Source organism: Dasypus novemcinctus, chromosome 29, assembly GCF_030445035.2.
Source record: "Dasypus novemcinctus isolate mDasNov1 chromosome 29, mDasNov1.1.hap2, whole genome shotgun sequence".
Taxonomy (NCBI): domain Eukaryota; kingdom Metazoa; phylum Chordata; class Mammalia; order Cingulata; family Dasypodidae; genus Dasypus; species Dasypus novemcinctus.
The window spans coordinates 13,356,754-13,377,214 of record NC_080701.1 but is presented as its reverse complement, the minus strand read 5'-3'; the positions used below and the strand labels follow the sequence as shown (position 1 = coordinate 13,377,214).

The window sequence follows — 20,461 nt, the reverse complement described above, 5'->3', positions numbered from 1 at the left end:
AAGTTGAGAAAGTTGCAACAGAGGTTTATGTTATAAATCCATGAATATGCTGTTTCTTTGTAATATGTCAGTTGCAGAAACATATAAATAAAGCTTGAAAGTGGAGAAATGTCTTCCATGCTTATTAAATAAAGTCTTACTTGTAAAACCTTACTGATAAAAACTATTTCCAGAAGGAAAACAATCCTTTTTCAAAATAAATTCTTATTTTGATTATTTGCTTAGTGATTAGTCAGTAAGCATGATATTTTGAAAAATAAAGTCAGGGAAACGAATGTGGCTCAAGCAATTGGGCTCCTGTCTACCATGTAGTAGGTCTTGGGTTCGATGCCCAGGGCCTCCTGGTGAAAGTCAGCTGGTTCAGAGTGCTGCCCTGCTCAGGCATGCTGCCCCACACAGGAGTGCTGGCCCATGCAGAGAGCTGGTGCAGCAAGATGACACAACAAAAAGGCTCACAAAGGGAAGCAGCTGAGGCTCAATCAGTTGGGCTCCCGTCTACCAATGGAAGGCCCTGGTTTGCGTCTGGGGCCTCCTTGTGAAGGCAGGCTTGCCTGCACGCTGCAGGGAGCCGCCCGACCCACAGGTGCCACGAAGAGCCAACTCAGCAAGGTGACCCAACAAAGAAAGGGAGACAAGAACACAGAAGAGCATGCAGCCAATGGACACAGACAGCAGACACCAAGCAAGCTGCAAGGGAGGAGGGGAAATAAAATGGATAAATACAGACACAGAAGAACACACAGCAAATGGACACAGAATGCAGACAGTACACAAAAAAGTTGCAAGGAGGGGGGATGGGAAAAAAAAGACACAAAGGAGAGACAGTAAGAGATACGGCAGGGAAGCAGACTTGGCCCAATGGATAGGGCATCTGCCTACCACATGGGGGGTCCGTGGTTCAAACCCTGGGCCTCCTTGACCCATGTGGAGCTGGCCCACGTGCAGTGCTGATGCGCGCAAGGAGTGCCCTGCCACACAGGAGTGTTCCCTGCATAGGGAAGCCCCATGCGCAAGAAGTGTGCTCCATAAGGAGAGCCGCCCAGCGTGAAAGAAAGTGCAGCCTGCTCAAGAATGGCGCTGCACACACGGAGAGCTGATGCAGCAAGATGACGCAAGAAAAAGAAACACAGATTCCTGGTGCTGCTGATAAGGATAGAAGCGGTCATAGAAGAACACACAGCAAATGGACACAGCAGACAGCTGGGGGGGGGAAGGGGAGAGAAATTAAAAAAAAAAAAGACACAGCAGATCAGGTAGCTGAGGTGGTGCAAGAGAATGATCGCCACTCTCCCACTCTAGAAGGTCCAGGATTGATTCCTGGAGCCACCTAATGAGAATACAAGCAGACACAGAAGAACACACAGCAAATGGACACAGAAAGCAGACAATGGGGTGGGGGTGGGGGATAAATTAAAAAAATAAATCTTAAAAAAAATAAAGTCAACTTTTATCAATTCTCCTACTAAAAATAACTTCAATGCTGGAATATACATACCTTACATATAGTTATATTTTAAATCTTTTCAAATGCATCAGTGAGATGGCAAGAAAAGTAAAGAATTCTTTGAAGCTAAAAACTAAGGGAAAATGGGAAAACAGAAAAGGAAGAGTAAGAAAGCCCTCTTTTAGCCTAAAGACATCTACCAAAACCCAGTGACCGTAAGCTCCAGTTTTTGTGGTCCATGTTGGACATAGGGTACAATGCCTAAGATCATACAGGATGGAAAAGAAATCCTATGCATAAACTTCCTAGCCTTTATATGTAAAGGACTGAACCCAAATATGAAATTGATTCCTTCTGAACCCCTCAAGGGATAGTATTAAGAAACGTGAAATGTTTTCAATATTAGTGCTCAAAGAATCCGCAGAAGTACCTAGGAATGTGACTTACTGTTAAAAAAATAAAACATACAGAAAACAAAGTACAGTAAGCAAAACAGCACGAAGGATAAAGAGGAGAATGACATTCATAAGAGATTCATAAGATAAAAAATACAAAACATTTTTAATAAGTGAGTAGAGATTTAAAATGTAAGAAGTATGAAGTAGATTTGTAAAGGAACTGGATATACCTTTTATAAATGAAAAAAGTAATGATTAAAATTAAAATTTAGTGGATTAGCAGCAGATTAGACCCAGCCAAAGAAAGAATCAGTGAACCTCATGTTAGATCTGAAAAAATAATCTAGAATGCAGATAGGAAAATGAAAGTTTTGAATGAGGGATTAAAAAACAGAAGAGGAGCGGATGTAGCTCAAGTGGTTGAGTGCCTGATTCCCATGTATGAGGTCCCAGTTTCGATCCTTGGTACCACCTTGTAAAAACAAAAAACAAACGTGAAAAAACCAACTCTCCTTGGGGAGTGGATATAGCTCAGTGGTTAAACGCATGCATCCTATGTATGAGGTCCTTGATTCATTCCCTGGTACCTCCTAAAACAAAACACAAAGAATATATTGGAGATTTTAACACACAAGGTCATTAAAAGTTCTCTAATATGGAGATAGAAAAATGCCACAATTTTTGAAGGTAATTTTTGAAGGCAATATTTGAAGGTAAAATTGTTGAAATTTTTACATAACTGTTGAAAGATACCAATCCTTAGATAGAAGAATTCTACCAAATACTTAGCTGTACAAGGTAAAAGAAATTCACACCTTGCACATCATAATGAAAATGTAGAACACCAAAGACAAAAAAGAAGGTCTCAAAACCTGCCAGAGATAAAGACTGCCCATAAATGAATGACCATTAGATGGGCAGGTGATTTCTTGGCAGGTGATCATTTTTTTAAAAAACTGTCATAGGCTTTTTTTATTTTTTTAATATATATTTTTATTAGAGAAGCTATGAGCTTACAGAACAGTCATGCATATTGGCGGAATTCCCATACATCACCCCTCCACCAACACCTTGCTTTGTTATGGAACATTTGTTACAGATTATGAAAGAATATCCTCAGATTATTACCACTAACCATGGTTCATAGCGTTCATGTGGTGTATTTTTGCATACACCCCCTATTATTAACACAATGTGTTCATATTGTACATTTATTATAGTTCATAGGTGAACATTCGCATATTTGTACTGTTAATTACAGTCTATTACCACATGGTTCACTGTGTTATACAGTTCCATTTGGAAGGTGATATCTTAACAGGAGCAGTGGATGTCAGTAAGTAGTGGGATATCTTCAGAATGCTGAGAGAAAATAGCAGTGTTTTATACCCCAAAAAAATTTAACCTGAGAAAGCATGTCTACCAAAAAACAAATCGAATTAATCATATTATAAATTATAAAAGATTTAAAACATACACTTTAAAACCAGGACCAGACCATGATGCCTATCATTATCACTTCTGTTAAACATTATATTAAAATTCCTAGCCAGTGCGTAAGGTAAGCACAAGAAATAAAAATTGGAAAGGAAGAAACAAAACCATAAGTCATTATTAAACTATCCTTTGTTATTCATAGAGGATATGGTTGTTTATGAAGACAAATATTAGAATTAATAAGAATCTAACAATGTTGCTGGCTAGTCAATATACAGAAATTAATTTCACTGAAAGACTGTTTGCCTAGTTGTTGAGTGCATTCACTCTGGTACTAGACTGCCTGGCTTTGAATTTCAGAGCCAACACTTTTAGCTATGTCTCCTTGGGCACATTATTTAACTTCTCTATATTTCTGGTTTTTAATTTGCAATAAAGTGTATCAGGATATCACAAAAAGGTATTGTGAGGATTAAATGGAATATATATGTAAAGCACTTAGAAAAGTATCTGGTACCTAGTGTTATATAAGTGTTAGCCATTATTATTATCATCATTATCAACACCATTATCAATATATTAGCAGTGAATGAAACATAAACCATTTAAAATAACAAAAATTTTATTAACTACCTAATCAGAAATACTTTATAATATGTATTTTTCCACCATGGAAAAAAATGTAAACTATTGAAATACATTAAAAACATGAGTAAGTGGAGAGATGTAGCATGTTCACAAATAGGAATATTAGCTGACTAATATAACTGTCAGCTCTCCCAGAATTAGTCAATAGGGTGGATGAAATTCTAGTTAAAACCTACAATGGATTTTTTACTTGACAATCCTCCTTTAAATTGTGTGTGTAAGAGCAAAGATACTCCAGTTGCTAAACAGTGTTTTTTCTTTCCTTTTGTTTTTGCCCAGACATGTATCAAGACTTATTGGGAAAAAAAAGAAAAAGACTTATTGCAGTATAGTATTGGTGCAGGGATACAGAAAACACCAATGAAACAGAACAGAAAGCCCAGAAATTTCTGTGTACACAGAAGTTTGATTTAGGTCAGAGCTGGTATTACAGATAAATATGGAAAGGAAAGGTTTTAAAGATAAATACTTGTGCAGTTTATATTAATATTGAAAAACTGAGCCCCATTTTTGCCCTTAGACAAATATGAATTTCAGGAGGATGAAAGACTAAATGGTGAAAGACAAAACTATGAAATTTTTAGAAGAGAAGTCAATATTATCTTTAAGACCTTTGGGGAAATTATTTAAGTTGATCAAAAAGGAAAGCACAAAATATGAAGGGAAAATTCATTTGGATTACATTAAAATTAAATATGTCTCTTCAAAAAGGGTAAAGACAAGTTAATAAAGTAAGAGAAATTTGCAATAAATAAAATGGATGAGGGGAAGCGGATGTGACTCAAGCAATTGGACCTCCCATCTACCGTATAGGAGGTCCAGGATTTGATACCCAGGGCCTCCTAGTGAAGGCAAGCTTGCCCCTGTGGCAAGGTGGCCCAGACGGAGTGCTGGTCTGCCCACAGTGCTGCCCCCAGCAGGATTGCTTGCCCACGCAGAGAGCTGACGCAGCAAGATGATGGAACAAAAAGAGACACAGAGGAGAGAGAATATGAGATGCAGCAGACCAGGAAGCTGAGGTGGCGCAAGAGAATGATCATCTCTCTCCCACTCCAGAAGGTCTCAGAATCGGTTCCCAGAGCTGCCTAATGAGAATACAAGCAGGCACAGAATAATACACAGTGAATGGATGCAGAGCAGTCAATGGAGGGAGGGGGTAGAAATAAACAAAATCTTAAAAAAAAAATTGATGAGGTAGTAGTTCATGTAAAGATTTCTTACAAATAGATAAACAACATGATAGAAAAAAGTGGTTAAAAACTTGACCAGAGGTTACACAGAGGTGAAAGCATAGATGGCCAATCAGTGTATTCAGTAGAGATCAATCTCATCAATAGTCAGGGAAATGCAAACTGACTGCAATGAGGTATCATTTCCATCTATCGGGTTGGCAAAACTTAAAGTCTGTTCATATCAAGTGTTGTTGAGGTTATGGGGCAACTGGACTGTCATACACTGCTGATGAAAATGTAAAAACCCAGTATGATGAAAAATTGAGAAATTACACTACACAAAATTTAAAGTTTTGCCATAAAAGGAAAATGCTGTAAGTACAATAAAAAAGCTAAAATGTTGCAACATTACGATAGACAAAATGTAGTTTCCTTTGTATACAGGAGTTTTGCAGATCATTAATGAAAAGACTGTCTTCCCTGTAGGAAAAAAAAATGGAGAAAAAGATAGCAATGAATGAGAGAAAAATAAGATGGCTCAATCTCAGTAATAATAAAAGAAATACAAATTAAAACCACAAAATTCTATTTTATATCAAGTTTGCCGAGGTTAAGAAGTTTGATAAAATACTGTATTGGTGCAATTACAGATAAACAGGCACTATCAATTTTTGGTGGGACTATAATAGAATTCCTTGCAGGATAGTATAGCAATACCAGTAAAAATTTAAATGGATATTTCACCCTTGGAAGTACACCTCAGAACCAGGAGGACGTGTATACATGTTGATTGTAACAGCAAAAAAATAAAAAATAATTGGAATCAATCTAAATGGCCAAAGTAGAGAAATGGCTAAATAAAATGTTATCACCATCATACAGTGGAATGACATGAATTGTTATCAACATAAAAGATCTAAAGTAATGTTGATTGTTTCAGGCCTCCTGATGGCAAGCACACGTTTCCCAGTTACTCAGGAGTGGAAAGGTTGCAGACTCCTGAAGTGGGCCAATGACTTTATGCTTTGATATACCTAACTTTTCTATCTATGTCTTTCTTGTCAATGTACATGGACACAAATATTTTACTATTTTAGTTTTTCTTTATAATAATATATGCCACTTTCTGAAAATTATCAAGTGAAGACTCCCCAAGGCTCATTCCTCTGACAGAAATATACAAAATAAAGGTTCAATAGCCTTCTGAAAACCTTGACTGAAGAGATTACTACATCATTTGAGATGTTCTTTGAAATGTTTATCCTTCTGGGGTGTTGCTTTTATTAGAATATAAATTTCCAAAGACAGAGCCTTCACATTTTGTTTACGCTCTTAAGGCCTAATCCAGTATGATGTAAACTAGAGAGTTTAAATAAGGGGAAAAAAAACAATAAGAAAAATAAAGGCAGATAAAAGAAGTCAGATCCCAGAAAACAAAAATGAATAAGTAAAAATGAGTCAGAAGAAATGGAACTGTATTTCAACTCAACACATTATGTTGAAAATACATAGTTGAGGACACTTAATTATTTCATAAAATAAGCTTCTGGGTCAGGGGCCGCATTTTCTGTTATGTTACTAATCAATAAACTCAATACTGAAAAATGTTGAGTGCAAAAAACACTTAAGTGTTACTAATTGATACTATATATGTAATAAATAGACTAATTTTGTTTTATGAATTCTTATATATGGATGTTAAAGTATCAAGCAATGGTTGGAAAACTCATAAAAGAGATTAACTTTTGAAGGGATGATTATCATGATTGATGTTTGTGGTGGTAGTGGTGGTCGTCAAAATGAAGATTAGCTTTCTTGGTAATTTTTTAAAAGAGAATATTTTCTTATTATATTAGGTAAAAATTAATTAGCACAATAATAAAAGATATAGAAGGATAAGTGTTTAAGAGAATAAGAAAGTACTGCCAGAGAAGTAGGTATGAAATCATGATTGTGAAGTCACAGAAGGCAGGGGTCGAGTATATTATTTCAAGAACTGATTGGTCAGACATATGAAATGCAGAGAGGCAAAGTAAGGTATGTGCCAGATATGTACTTGTGGGAGTGAGTGATACGGAGATGATTGGTGACTTTGATGATTGCTCTTTAGGTAGAATGGAGCTGGAAATCAGCTTAGGAAAGAGTGGGAAGTGATTTAGAAGGACAAATATGACCCTGGCAGGTTTTATTTGTGTGGTTTATAAAATGTGAAGTTTGAACCTATTTAGTTGTTGTTGAGAAGGCTATATAGAGAAGGACAGTACCTAGGAATGAAATTTATAGTACAAGGGAGAGATGATTGAGATAAGGGGGTTACAAGAGAAAGGAGTCCCTGTAGAAATCATAAGACCTGGTTTTGACTTAACCTAGTTTGTTGATACTTAAATTGCTTCATCTATAACACAGGTGAGCAAACTTTTTCTGTAAAGGATAGATAGTAAATATTTTAGGCTTTTTGGTATTATGTCACAACTACTTGACTCTCCTCTTACAGCAGGAAAGCTAGAATAGAAGGTAAATGAATTTGTGTGGCTGTATTCCAGTAAAACTTATTATGGGTATTGAAATTTGAATTTCATATCATTTTTAATGAAATGAAATATTACTTTTTTTTCCCCAGTCATTAAAAATATAAACGCCATTCTTAGCTTCAGGCCCTATAAAAACAGGTGGCTATAGTTTGCTGACCTGTGAATTATAAAATGGAAAGTTTGGCTAAAATATATTTCAGCTCTACATTGTAGTCTTACCTGGGTGATTCTTGACTTAATCTGACTAAATGTATATGTAATTTATCATATATATGGTCCAATTTAACCTTGTGTTTATTAAAAGCAATTCTTTATCCTAACCTTTTAGAACTCTGAAGAAAAATTCAGAATGTATGTTAGTGACTAAAGTTCTAAGAACATACATGATGCAGCTATTGTAGCATTAGGAATCCTTTCCTAAGATTACCAGAAGAGGGATGATTTTTGCCCATCTGCAGGACAACTTTATAACAAGTCCTTTGATATTTTAAGATACACTTAACTTTTTACTTAAATTATTTTGGAATGGAAAATCGTTATCTTAGTACAAATAAAAGGTAATTTTAAAAATCAGTGAAAACAAGGCTTTTAGCCAGAAGACTTTGAAATTGAGCCGTTCTCTTTGTTTTTTTGTGGCACAGGCTTTTAATTTTAATTTTATAAACTGCAAAACAGGTACAAAGATTAGTCTGTCCAGGTTCACACAGTATGTATAGCCAAAACTATTGCTAACAACCTAATTCTAACATAATCACATACCACCCCCAATATTAAGGAAGGATCATGATTCATAGAGAAGTTTTCTGATTTAATTCTTTTAATTATAATCCATAGAGAAGAAATGCTTACAAATTTATAAATTGAAAAACCTGGAATTATACCTAACCCCTTAAGCAAGAAGTTTTCCTCCAAATGAGAATTATGAACAATGTGATTAAAAATCTGCAAATGTGATTTAAAATGAAAATTATACTCAATGTTTAAGTGTAATAATGTATTAAATTTTGATATTTAAATTATACTAAAATTGGTTAAGTGTGAATGCTATCAAATGTTTTCTTTGTGTTTACACTTCTGGCTGAGAATGGAAGAAAGGACTGCGGCTAAAAAGTAACTGAAAAATCCTTTCCCTAGTTTCTTTGAACTCTTGTAGAATATAAGGTCTTTCTCAATAGAGTCCAAGATAAAGTGTCTGACTTGAATTCAGCATCCATCTGCTGCTCTGCTTGAATATTGCCATAAACTTTTGATGGAGGGTTTCTCAGAATAAGGTTGCAAATGGCAGTTCTTGCCATCTTGATGTTTTGGAAGAGCCAAGGATTTGTGAACTTTCAAATCAGCCGAAACTATTCACTTTCTCTGTGGTGAACTTGGTTTTCCCTCCTTTGCCAGTAATTCTTCCTACTGCCCTTGTGAGAAGGTCTCTTTAAAAGTTTAAAGTGCATCCTCCACCTGAAATCCAAGAATAAAAGCTTTCACAGAATCAGCTGCTTTTGGCACGGCACTAATGTCCTTTGTTTCTTTATAAGTTCTGATTTCTACATTCATTGATTTTAATGTTAAAGCATATCTGAAGTGTTTCTAAAGTCCCAAATGTTCTATAAGAGTAAATAACTTCATCCCGTTTCCTTTTAATGACATATATGTTAGCCAGGATGGGAATTTTCCTAGGTTCTTCTTTCCCAACCAGGAACTCATCCCCAGAGAGGGGTGGGAAAACAGGTCTCTTCACACGGGCCAGGCTCTGGTGTCCATGGGGCCCACATTCCCGCCCTCCCTGGCTGCCGATAGCTGCTCAGCTTGCCACCTTGCAGGTGAGCTAGTTGAAGCGATTTGGCCCCAGGGCTCTGCCTCCATCTCGGCTTCTATCCCTAGGAATTGAGCCATTGCTTTTTTTTTCCCAATATTTATTTATTTATTTCTCTCCCCTTCTCCCCCTGCCCTTCCCACCCCAGTTGTCTGTTCTCTGTGTCTATTTGCTGCATGTTCTTTGTCCACTTTTGTTGTTGTCAGCAGCACGGGAATCTGTGTTTCTTGTTGCGTCATCTTGCTGTGTCAGTTCTCCGTGTGTGCAGTGCCATTCCTGGACAGGCTGCACTTTCTTTCACTCTGGGCCGCTCTCCTTACAGGGCACACTCCTTGCGCATGGGGCTCCCCTACGCAGGGGACACCCCTACGTGGCAGGGCACTCCTTGCGTGCGTCAGCACTGTGCATGGGCCAGCTCCACATGGGTCAAGGAGGCCCGTGGTTTGAACCACAGACCTCCCATGTGGTAAACGGATGCCCTAACCACTGGGCCAAGTCCGCTTCCCTAGCCATTGCTTTTTGATAGTCCGCCTTTCTAAATAGCATTTCTTCTTAATCTGGTATTCAGGTTTAAATTTCCTCTTATGAACTGAAACTCACTCTCTTTCATTCTCAAACATTCCCAAGTCCACAGATTTGTTTGGGCTAAAGATAGAGATATTATTCCTACTTGAAAGGTAATACTTGAAAAATTGCTAGGTGCAGCTTATTTGATAGAGGACATTGAATAACAACATTGTTCTCTAAATATTCATCTTTCATCAAGCACTTTTTATGTGACTACTTTGTGGCAAAGTATTTTCTTAAGTACTACAAAACAAAATCAGTGATGTTCAGAAGTCTTTTTTTACTGATAAAGTCTATGCAACAAACATTTTGTAAGAAATTGTGCAGATGAAATATCCAGATTTCCTGAATATCTCATTCAGCTGTAATTAAGGACAATATTGAGAATCATCTCAGCACTTAATTCTTCAGGTGAAGTATATTCAACTGATTGTGTGTGGTTGGTATAGATCATGCTTAATTGAAGAATTTATGTAATTTAAGTCATTCTGAAATGCCTCTACCTTCTTCCCCTTGCTAAAATGCCAGGTGAGCACAGCAGTCTTGACAGCTATCTTTGGAACTGGTATATATTAAGGGTACTATTTTTTGGAGGCAGCACCACTAGTGCTTGTCATTTTAGAGGTCTCCCTAAGTTCTCTATTCTGATCCATGTTTGGGAAAGTGCAAGATCACCTTTATAAAAGACTAGAGGAGAGAGGGATCCAGGGATTGGGGGAAAATCCTTTATGACCTGTAGAATCTTCTCCCTTATGAGCCTCTGTGGAATCTTGGCTACTCTTAATTTGGATTGTGAGTCAGTATTTGAACCAAGCAGTTGATAGGTATCAGGAGGCCTATGAGCCTTATGAAATGGTATGAAAAATTTGTTAATATACATATTTATCTCTTTGTATTGGGAGTCCATAGATTTTCTTTGATATCTGGTTTAAGTCTTAAAAGGTTAAGAATCAGTATTGTGTGTATGAAAGAGAGATAGATGCACAGGACAGAGGGAAAGGGAGGGAAAATGGAGGGGAGGACATAGAAGGGAGAAATATTTCTTATGGTCATTTTTACTATGATAAAGCATAAAAGTTATAGCTTTGTTACTATGTATAACAGTATATGTCTTGATCCATGTATAGATTGATACAGCAGCCAATGGGCAGTTGTTTTGGCCATCATCTGTAGGGATATACATGAAAGAGTTGGTTTACAACTTCCCTAAGTTTCTCCCACAGCCCCAAATTCTTATTTGAAGAACTATTCTAATCACAGAAGTGTGTAAGAAAAATAGTTTTTAAAAAGCATTTGGCAAGAATTTTACCAATGTTTATGAAAATTTTTACATTTGAAAGTTATTAAGCTTTCTGGAATGCAGAGGCTTTTTGTTACCTAATTACAATTACATGAATTATAAGAAAGTTTTTGTTAGAAATTACAAAATAAATATTGTTATTATTATGTAAAAATCAAAGTTAATTCATTTTCTGTTTTGGATAACATGGCAAATTGAGATTGAAACCTGTTCACAGTGTGACCAAGAATATTCAAGTTCATGTGAGAACTTTTAGACAATTTTACTGCCATTGCCTCATATTTATTGATCTTTTGCTTAATAACTTTGGATATCTTTTAGGCCAACAAAAAAATGGAAATGAAAGAGAATGCTAAACCCAAGATACTATGGAAAATGAGTTCAACCAGTGAACCTTTATCAATTACTGGTATAGAAGCCAGTCCCTTGAAGAAATTCACCATCCCCAAGATCAAAAGGGCACCTGGGAAAGGTAATACTTCTATGAAAGATGGAATTTTTAATATTTATTACTGTATTTCTCTGTTCTTACTTTATGTGGCTCTTCTGGTTTGATTTTATAAAATTATCTTAAATCAAGTCCCACACACACAAAAATTAAAAATCAAGTTAATGCTTTAAATACTCGTGTACTTCTAGTTCTGTATAAGATGGAGTAGACTCGTTTTTCCTATCCTTCCCACTACGTACACTTAAAAACCCTGCATGTTATTAATAAATAAAACAGATATATGAAAACTCTGAAAGGTGGAAAGAAGAAGACAGACCAGCTAGGAATGCTGGGACTTGAGGAATGACACCACAGTAAGTTTCCTGGATTTTATTTTTGTCTCCTTTATATCTTGAACCGAATGTTCAGACTCCAAAGGACACTGATAAAATACCTTCAAGAAAAGCCTCCTCTCTCTTGCCAAAGGACTGGGAAAGGGGCAAGCTAGAAAGTGAGAAATGTATTTCAATGAACACTGTACTTCTGCAAAACACCAGGTGGAAACACCATGGCCTCTGCACCTTTGTCAGCAAAGACTGAGTTTTGGACTGAGTGGGGGCCTAAACTTCCACCTATATCCCTTCCATTCACTAATGGGGCAGTGTTAAAGGAGGCTAAGTGTGGAACCTGAACTTCAACCCCAACAGTAACAAGGCATCCTTCCCATTTCCTATGGTGTCAGTGGAGGCCAAATAGGGATCCAGGACTTTTACCACTGCTTAGCAATAATGAGTTCTCCTCCCACCCCCACAGTGTCAGTGGGTTTTCATCCCTTCCCTGTTGTGATGTCATCCCTCCCTGCAAGGGGTAGTATCAGCAGAGACCAAGCAGGGAGTCTGGACTTCCTCCATGCCCAGAAATAGCAAGTCATCTGTTCCGTTGCCAGACTGTCAATGGACCAACTGAGTGGTGAGCGTGGACTTCCACTCCTTTCCAGTGGTAACAAGGCACCCTCTTCCCACATTGTCATTAGAGGCTAAGGGGAGAGCCAGGACTTCAACCTGTGGTAAAGGGGTTCCCTTCCCCTGCTGGTACAGTTTTAGTAGAGACCTGCTAATGAAGATTTAAATTCACCTAGACCCAAAATGACCACAGTAAAATTGAAAATCACTTATTTTACCAACAACCAAGAAAATCTAAACTTGAATAAGAAAAAATCAAATAGATGCTAACAAAAGTGTTAGAATTATCTGACAAGACTTTTAAATCAGCCATGGTAAAGGTGTTTCAATAAGCAATTGCAAACACTCTTCAAACAAAAAATAGAAAGTCTTAGCAAGGAAATGGAAAGCCTAATAAAGAATGGAATGGGGGTTGGAACTGAAAAATGCAGTAATTAAAATAAAAACTCAGTGTATCAGTGCAGTAAAAGAATGGAGAGGACTATGGAAAAGAATCAGTGAACTTGAAGGTAGAACAAGGGAAATTACCCAGTCTGAATAAGACAGAGAAAAATGAGCAGAGCCTCAGGGACCTTTGCAATAATAATAGAAGATATATGTCATTGGAGTCCCAGAAAAAGAGAGCACATAGGGCTCAAAAAGTATTCAAAGAAAATATTGGCTAGAAATTATCCAAATCAGGCAAAAGGCAAAGAGGGACATTACATAATGATAAATGGATCATCCACCAAGAAGATAGGGCAATCTTAAAAGTGTATACACTAAATAACAGAGCATCAAAATATGGGAAGGAAAAACTGATGAAAAGAGAAATTGGTAACTCTAGAATTAGAGTTGAAGACTTTCTTGTCTCTTAACAATTGGTAGAAATACTAGACAGAAAATCAGCAAGGATGTAGAAGAACCTAACACGGTTAACCAATAGGATGTAATTGACATTTCATGTTATTCCATCTCAGTAATAGCAGAATAGACATTGTTTTCAAGAGTCCATGGAACGTGTACCAAGCTGTGCAATGTTTTGGACTATGAAACAAATTGCAACAAATTTTTAAAATCTGAGATCATAAAGAATGTGTTCTACCACAATAGACTCAAACTATGATTAATAATAGATAAGTAAATCTCCAAACACTTGGAAAGAAGCAATACAATTATTTCCAGCTAATTCATAGGACTTCAAAGGAAATAAAAAAAATACATTGACCTAAATAGCAATGAATATGCAACATATCAAACTTTGGAGGGATGCAACTAAAATAATGCTGACAAAGAAATTTATAGCACTAAATGTTTAAATTAGAAAAGATGGTGGGTTTCACATCAATCTTACATTTCCATCTTAAGAAACTAGAAAATACAAGCCCAAAACAAACAGAAGGAAGGAAATAATGATACAAACAAAAATTAATTAAATAAAAAGTAGAAAATTAATGGAGAAAATCAGTGAAACAAAAAAGCTGATTTGAAAAGATCAATAGAAGTGACAAACCTCTAGCAAGATGGCAAAGAAAAAATGATGTATGCCACAAATTACCACTATCAAGAATGAAACAGACAACACCACTGACACACAAACATTGAAAGGATTGATGGGAAATAATATGAACAAGTCTACACGAATAAACTTGACAATTTAGGTGAAATAGACTAATTCACCAAAATGTACAACCCACTAAAACTCTCATGAAGTACTAAATAATTTAAATAACTGGTAACGTTTAAAGAGATTGAATTCATAGTTGAAAAACTTAAAAAAATTTTCAGACCCATATGGTTTGACTGAAGAAGCCTACTAAATATTTAAAAATTAACTCAAATTCTACAAAATTTCTTCCAGAAATTAAAAGAGAACACGGTCCTAATAACTTTATGAGGCCAATATTAACATGGTATCAAAAGCCAGGTGAAGATGGTGCAAAAAAAGAAAACTACAGAACAGTATCCATCATGAACATAGACACAAAAATCCTAAATAAAATATAAGCAAATCAAATCGAGCAATAAATAAAATGAATTGTATACTGAGATCAAGTGGATTTTTATTCTAGGGATGCAAGACTGGTTCTATATTAAAGAAATCAATCTATGTAATATACTACATTCATAGACTAAAGAAAAAAATTCACACTTATATCAATTGAAGCAGAAATAGCATCTGACAAATTTCAAAACTCATTCATGATAACAGTTCTCAGCAAACTAGGAATAGAGCATATCCAAAAAAATAATAGCTGACATCATACTTAATAATGAAAGACTGCATCTTTTTTTCTTAAGATAGAGAAGAAGACAATAATGTTGTGTCCTATCACTCTTACTCGGTGTTCTAGCCAATGCATTAAGGCAAGCAAAGGAAATAAAAGGCATTCAGATTGGAGAAGAAGAAATTAAACTATCCCTATTTGCAGATGACATGAAAGTCTAAATAGAAAATCCTATGGATCTAAAAACAAAAAATCAAAAAACACCTTAGAATTGTTCAGCAAGATGAAAACATTAAAAAATCAATTGTATTTTTATATAATAGTAATGAACACATGGAAAACAAAGTGAAAATACAATTATAAAAGCTCAAAAAATATTATAAATCTAGGAAAACATGTATAGGACCTTTATGCTAAAATGTAAAAGGCTAGGAAATGGATGTGGCTCAACCAGCTGGGCTCCCATCTACCATATAGGAGGTCCAAGGTTCGATGCCCAGGGCTTCCTCATGAGGGCAAGCTGGCCCACGTGGCGAGCTGGCCCACATGGAGAGCCGGGCCCATGCAGGAATGCCGCCCCATGCAGGAGTGCCACCCTGTGTGGGAATGCTGCCCAGCACAGGAAAGCTGCCCTGTGCAGGAGTGCTGGCCAGTGTGGAAAGCTGGCACAGCAAGATGGTACAACAAGAGACACATGAGAGAAAATAAGATATAGCAGAACAAGGAGTTGAGGTGGCACGAGAGAGTAATTGCCTCTCTCCCACTCTGGAAGGTCCCAGGATTGGTTCCTGGAGCTGCCTAGTGAGAATACAAGTAGACACAGAAGAATGCACAGTGATTGGATACAGAGATCAGACAATGAGGGGAACAGGGTGGGGCAAAGAGAAAATCTTTTTAAAAAAGTAAAAGACAGGAGCAGATGTGGCTCAAGCAGTTGGGTGTCCGCCTCTCCCATGGGAGGTCCTGAGTTCAGTTCCTGTTGCCTCTTAAGGAGAAAGCAGACAGACAACAAGCAGACAACAAGCAAAAACAACAAGCAAACAGGCAAACAGATGAGGGAGCCATCTTGGGGGGGAGACATTCTAACTTACACAACTGTTGAAATTTCCAAAATAAAATTATAAAAAATAAAATAAAAGTACAAGACACAGATGAAGAAAACCAAAGAAAACTGAAATAAGTGGAAAGATGTACCATGTCGACATAATGAAGATTCTATTTCTCCCCAAATTTACCATTAGGTCTATTTCATTCCCTATCGAAATCCCAACCAGATTTCTTGTAAATTGTCAGGCTTATTCTAAAATTTATGTGGGAACAAGGAAACTAGAATAGTTAAACAATTTTGAATAATAAAGTGGATATAATCACTCTCCCATATATTAAAGCTTACTGTATGGCTTACATATCAAGACTGTGTTACTGGCAGAGGGTTAGAAATATACATCAGTGGAACTGCATAGAGATTGCAGAAATAGACCCACACAAGTGTGCTCAATTGATTTTTCACAAAGTTACAAAAGCAGTTCAATGGAGGAAAGAGTCTTTTATCAATATTGGTAGAACAATTGGACATCCATAGGCAAAAAGATGAACTTCACCCAAAACCTCATACAAAAATTGATTCAAAATGAATCCTGGATTTAATTGTAAAATGCAAAACTATAATGCTTTTCAAGGAAAAAAAATGGATAAATTGGTCTTCATCAAAATTAAAATCTTATTTTTGTGTGAAAAGAATCTGCTAGGAAGATGAAAAGACAAGCTAAGACTGGAAGAAAATATTTGCAAGTCATACATATGACCACAGGCTTATAGCTAGAATATATAAAGAATTTTCAAAACTCAAGACTAAAAAAGAAAAAAACTATCAAATTTTGTGACATAAATTATTACGAATATGTAAATGAAAATTTTATTTAGGTCAGTAATAGAATTAATGATAGGAAGAGGATGAGAAATTATTTTTGAAAGTCAACTGGTTACAATATTTATTAATTTGCCTTTGGTTTAACTTACCCTATTGATTTGATTGATAATGAAGTACCAAGGGAAATTATTTATATGGAAATTGCCTTAAATTATATATATTTGCTTCTACTTTCCTCTGACTCTTCTTCAAAAAGTTTGGTCCTTTTATGTATATATTTTAATATAGCAATACTTGAGACTTTTTTTGTCCCAAGAAAGCTGGTCATCTTTTACTCATACCGTTTCATCAGTGAGCAATTTACAAAGATGTTCTGGTACTTTTGCAAGGCAAAATAACCAAGTATTTTTTTTTTTAATTATCAGTTGCTTTATTACTTATTTAGTATAAGGAATATTCATGCACCAACAGTAACTACCAACTTTGTATAACAGTGTCAAATAGAGAAACAGTGTAGTTGAAAATGTCACCTGAATTTTAGGATTATCCTATATCTGTATGTGTCAACTTGAAGAATTCCAGTAGGTATATGGAGAAAAATAAGATTCATATTTTTCATTCGTATCAAGTGTAGGAAGTCTGTATTACTGTTGCAGAATCTTAAATGTAACTTGTTCCCATCAGATAAATGAAAATTTTAAATACTTGGTTAGTGTGAGTCTTAGATGTAGATTATAATGACATTATTCTAAATACAAATTTCTTGCCATTCTTCCTTATTTTTAGTTTATTTGTCACCTTGTTGCACCAATACTAGAGAGTATAGTTTCATACACGATACTCTTAACCAGTGCCGGCTCAATGTCAGCTTTGATCTGCAGTCGTCGTGGCAATTTGGGGATACAAAATTGGTTCACAATGAGGATCTGGAGAAAAATTTTACTGCTAAGAGGTAAGCTACTGTGACCTAAATAAATTTGAAATTTTCTGTTTACTTTTTACTGTGGCATCTTATGCTATTTTACTTCTACCATTTGAGATTTAATATTAGTATTTCCAAGAAAATACAGAGATTATTTTGCATTATTTTGTTTTCTCCTCTTGGCCTCATGTAATATTGAAAGGCAAAATGTGAGGATTGACAGGATTGTATCTGGCTATTTCCAAATATTCTTCTTAGAGCCACTCTTTCTGGGTTGGTGCCACTATTTCTGGCACTTAGTTTTTAAAAAATACTCCTGCATTGGGGAAACCAGACTCCATTATATTATCTTGGTAAGAAAGAAGAATGTATGCAAAGTTCTTGTAGTGAAAAATTATATTTATAGGTATAGATCTTGTGTGAACACAGTTTAATTTGGCATTTTCATTTTCTGAACCATTTTGCATTTTTTAAACTTAAAATTAACTAGTTTGATAGACTCACATTTAGAACTTGTTTGGAATGTTTTGGTTTCTTTTTCTGTTTTAGAATCAATTCCTCCTGACTCAAACAAACTGCCCACCATGGTGTCATTTGTAGATTTGGAAGTGGGGTGAAGGGAATAACAGAATTAGTTGATGATATATTCTCTTCCCTCTTAAAATTACGACTTTGAGCTAAGGAAGAAAGGACTGGTGTATCTGCCATTTCCAGACTGAAAGTCTGATCTTAAATTAATAGGTGCTATTCTTTGATTTATGCTCTTTTATGCGTTTTTTTCTTGTTTTCTTTTTGTTATTTAATTTTTTAATTTTTTTTAAGATACATAAGTCACATAAAATATTACATTAAGAAATATGAGGTTCCCATATACCCCACTCCCCACACCTCCCATTTTGACTTCTTTTATTAGTGTGGTACTTTCATTGCATTTGATGAGTACATCTTGGAGCATTGCTACACAGCATGGATTATAGTTTATGTGGTAGTTTACACTCTCTCCCAGTCCATTCAGTGAGTTATGGCAGGATATATAATGTCCTGCATCTGTCCCTGCGCTATTTTTAAGTGTTGTCCTTTCTAGAATGCCTGCCTGCCCAACACTTAATTTTCAGCCACTTATTTCTCTTTTTTAGTGTTAGAGAAAAATTAAAGCAACAACGCAACAACACAGGATATGTTAGAACATCCTAAATGACCAACCAGTATAGGATTTATTGTTTTGTTGTTTTTTTTTGGGTATTTATCCTGTTAGAGACACTCATTTGTTTCCCCTACTATTTTATACTTGTCTTATAGGACTTACCATATATTGGTTTGTGTCTGGTTCTTTTTCTACATCATGGGCTTTGCCTTAATTGTTTTTGTATCCACAGAATAAATATAGTGGGTGCTTAAAGTTTAAATTGAGTTAAATTTTTATCTCATTCTTTTCATCAGTGATGCCAGGAAGTACCATTGAAGTCGTTAGGTGTACAGGTGAAAGAGAAAAAGAAAACTAAATAGAATGCTTACCAGAAGATTATAGAAGGGAGAGATAGATAAAAAGAAAATATTAATAACTGACTATTTCTGCCTTTATTTTCATCATTCTTCTTAGAGAAGGTAACATCTGTGGTCTCAGGAATAGTGACTCCAAAAAGATAATCTCTAACTCTTATCCATATTCCATGTACCACTTCCTAAGTGTGATTTCAACAAAAACATCAATGTTTTTGCTCATTCATTAAACATTTGAGTGCCTGCTGTGTTAAACATTGTGTTAGATAAGCTTGGAGAAAAATGAATAGTTTGCTCCTTATCCTGAAAGTGTTTACATTTTAGTGGAGATGATACATAACAAAATATGAAATAATACAATGTTATAATAAAGATGTACACACACAGATGAGACATTGATTCTTCTTTTGGAGAGTCTTCAGAGAGATGTTTTGAAGAGTTAAAAAGCCTTAATGGATAAGAGAGAAACTGAATTCTATTCTTCGTAAGCCTTTTGCCCTATCTGTATCAATTTGGCCCTCTGCTTTGTTTGGTAAGATAACTTCCTTTTAAATACATTTCAAATTTATGTGAAAGGAAATCACTTAAAGATTGTTAGTTCCCAGCTTGATATACTGTGGTGAATTTGTATGGTCATCTCGATTTACAATTCCACCCCAGATGAATTGGTTCCAAGGAATGGCATAACAAAGTCCATTTGATGCCAATAACATGGTGAGGAAATGTTGGTTTTGGAGTCCCTGGAAAAAGAGAATCCAGTCTGACGTCAACAAGAAGCATGTTGCTCCAACTTCCAACTACATGTAGCAGCACTCCTGGGATAATAAGTACACAACATTAGTATGATTCTAAAGCTGAGGACAACAAGGCAAAGAGATGGGAAAACCCTGGATTCCTGATAGTATCTGAAAACAAAGAGTCAATCAATCCTGATAAAGGCTGCCCAATTTCTGAAATCCTTGTTTTATAATATGAAATTAACTTACTTTTGAACCCATTTGAATGGATTTCTTTTCCTTAGTCAACAGCATTCCAGTTGGTACCAATTTTAAGCATTTTCTGACTGGTAAAAGGAACTAGTCAAGCTCATACAGTAAAGATACTATCTTAGATATAATCTTGGGGAAAAAAATAAATACAATTGATCTCATTATTCACAGTAGTTATGTTGTATAAAGTTACTGTGAACACTGAATTAATGAATACCAAACCATTGCTCCTAGGAGAAATACAGGGTTAGGTTTCTGCAAGCCTCGTCATATTTTT

At 35.7% G+C, this 20,461-nt stretch overlaps 1 protein-coding gene and 1 pseudogene across 2 annotated transcripts in view; one reads left to right on the top strand and one right to left on the bottom strand.

Moving 5' to 3' along the window:
- The window catches only part of TEX15 (testis expressed 15, meiosis and synapsis associated), an 89,585-nt gene that overhangs the window by 35,030 nt on the left and 34,094 nt on the right, over window positions 1–20,461 (top strand). Inside the window, exons 1-3 of one of the 2 annotated variants that reach the window (XM_023583688.3) lie at window positions 7,419–7,505; window positions 11,626–11,776; window positions 17,560–17,725. In XM_023583688.3, the coding sequence (XP_023439456.2) occupies window positions 11,638–11,776; window positions 17,560–17,725 (305 nt within the window). In that variant the 5' untranslated portion in view covers window positions 7,419–7,505; window positions 11,626–11,637. Of the gene's footprint in view, window positions 1–7,418; window positions 7,506–11,625; window positions 11,777–17,559; window positions 17,726–20,461 lie in introns of those variants that run through there. The other variant, XM_058290100.2, reaches the window with a different exon arrangement.
- Window positions 8,761–9,487, bottom strand: LOC131276530 (RNA-binding protein PNO1 pseudogene; annotated as a pseudogene).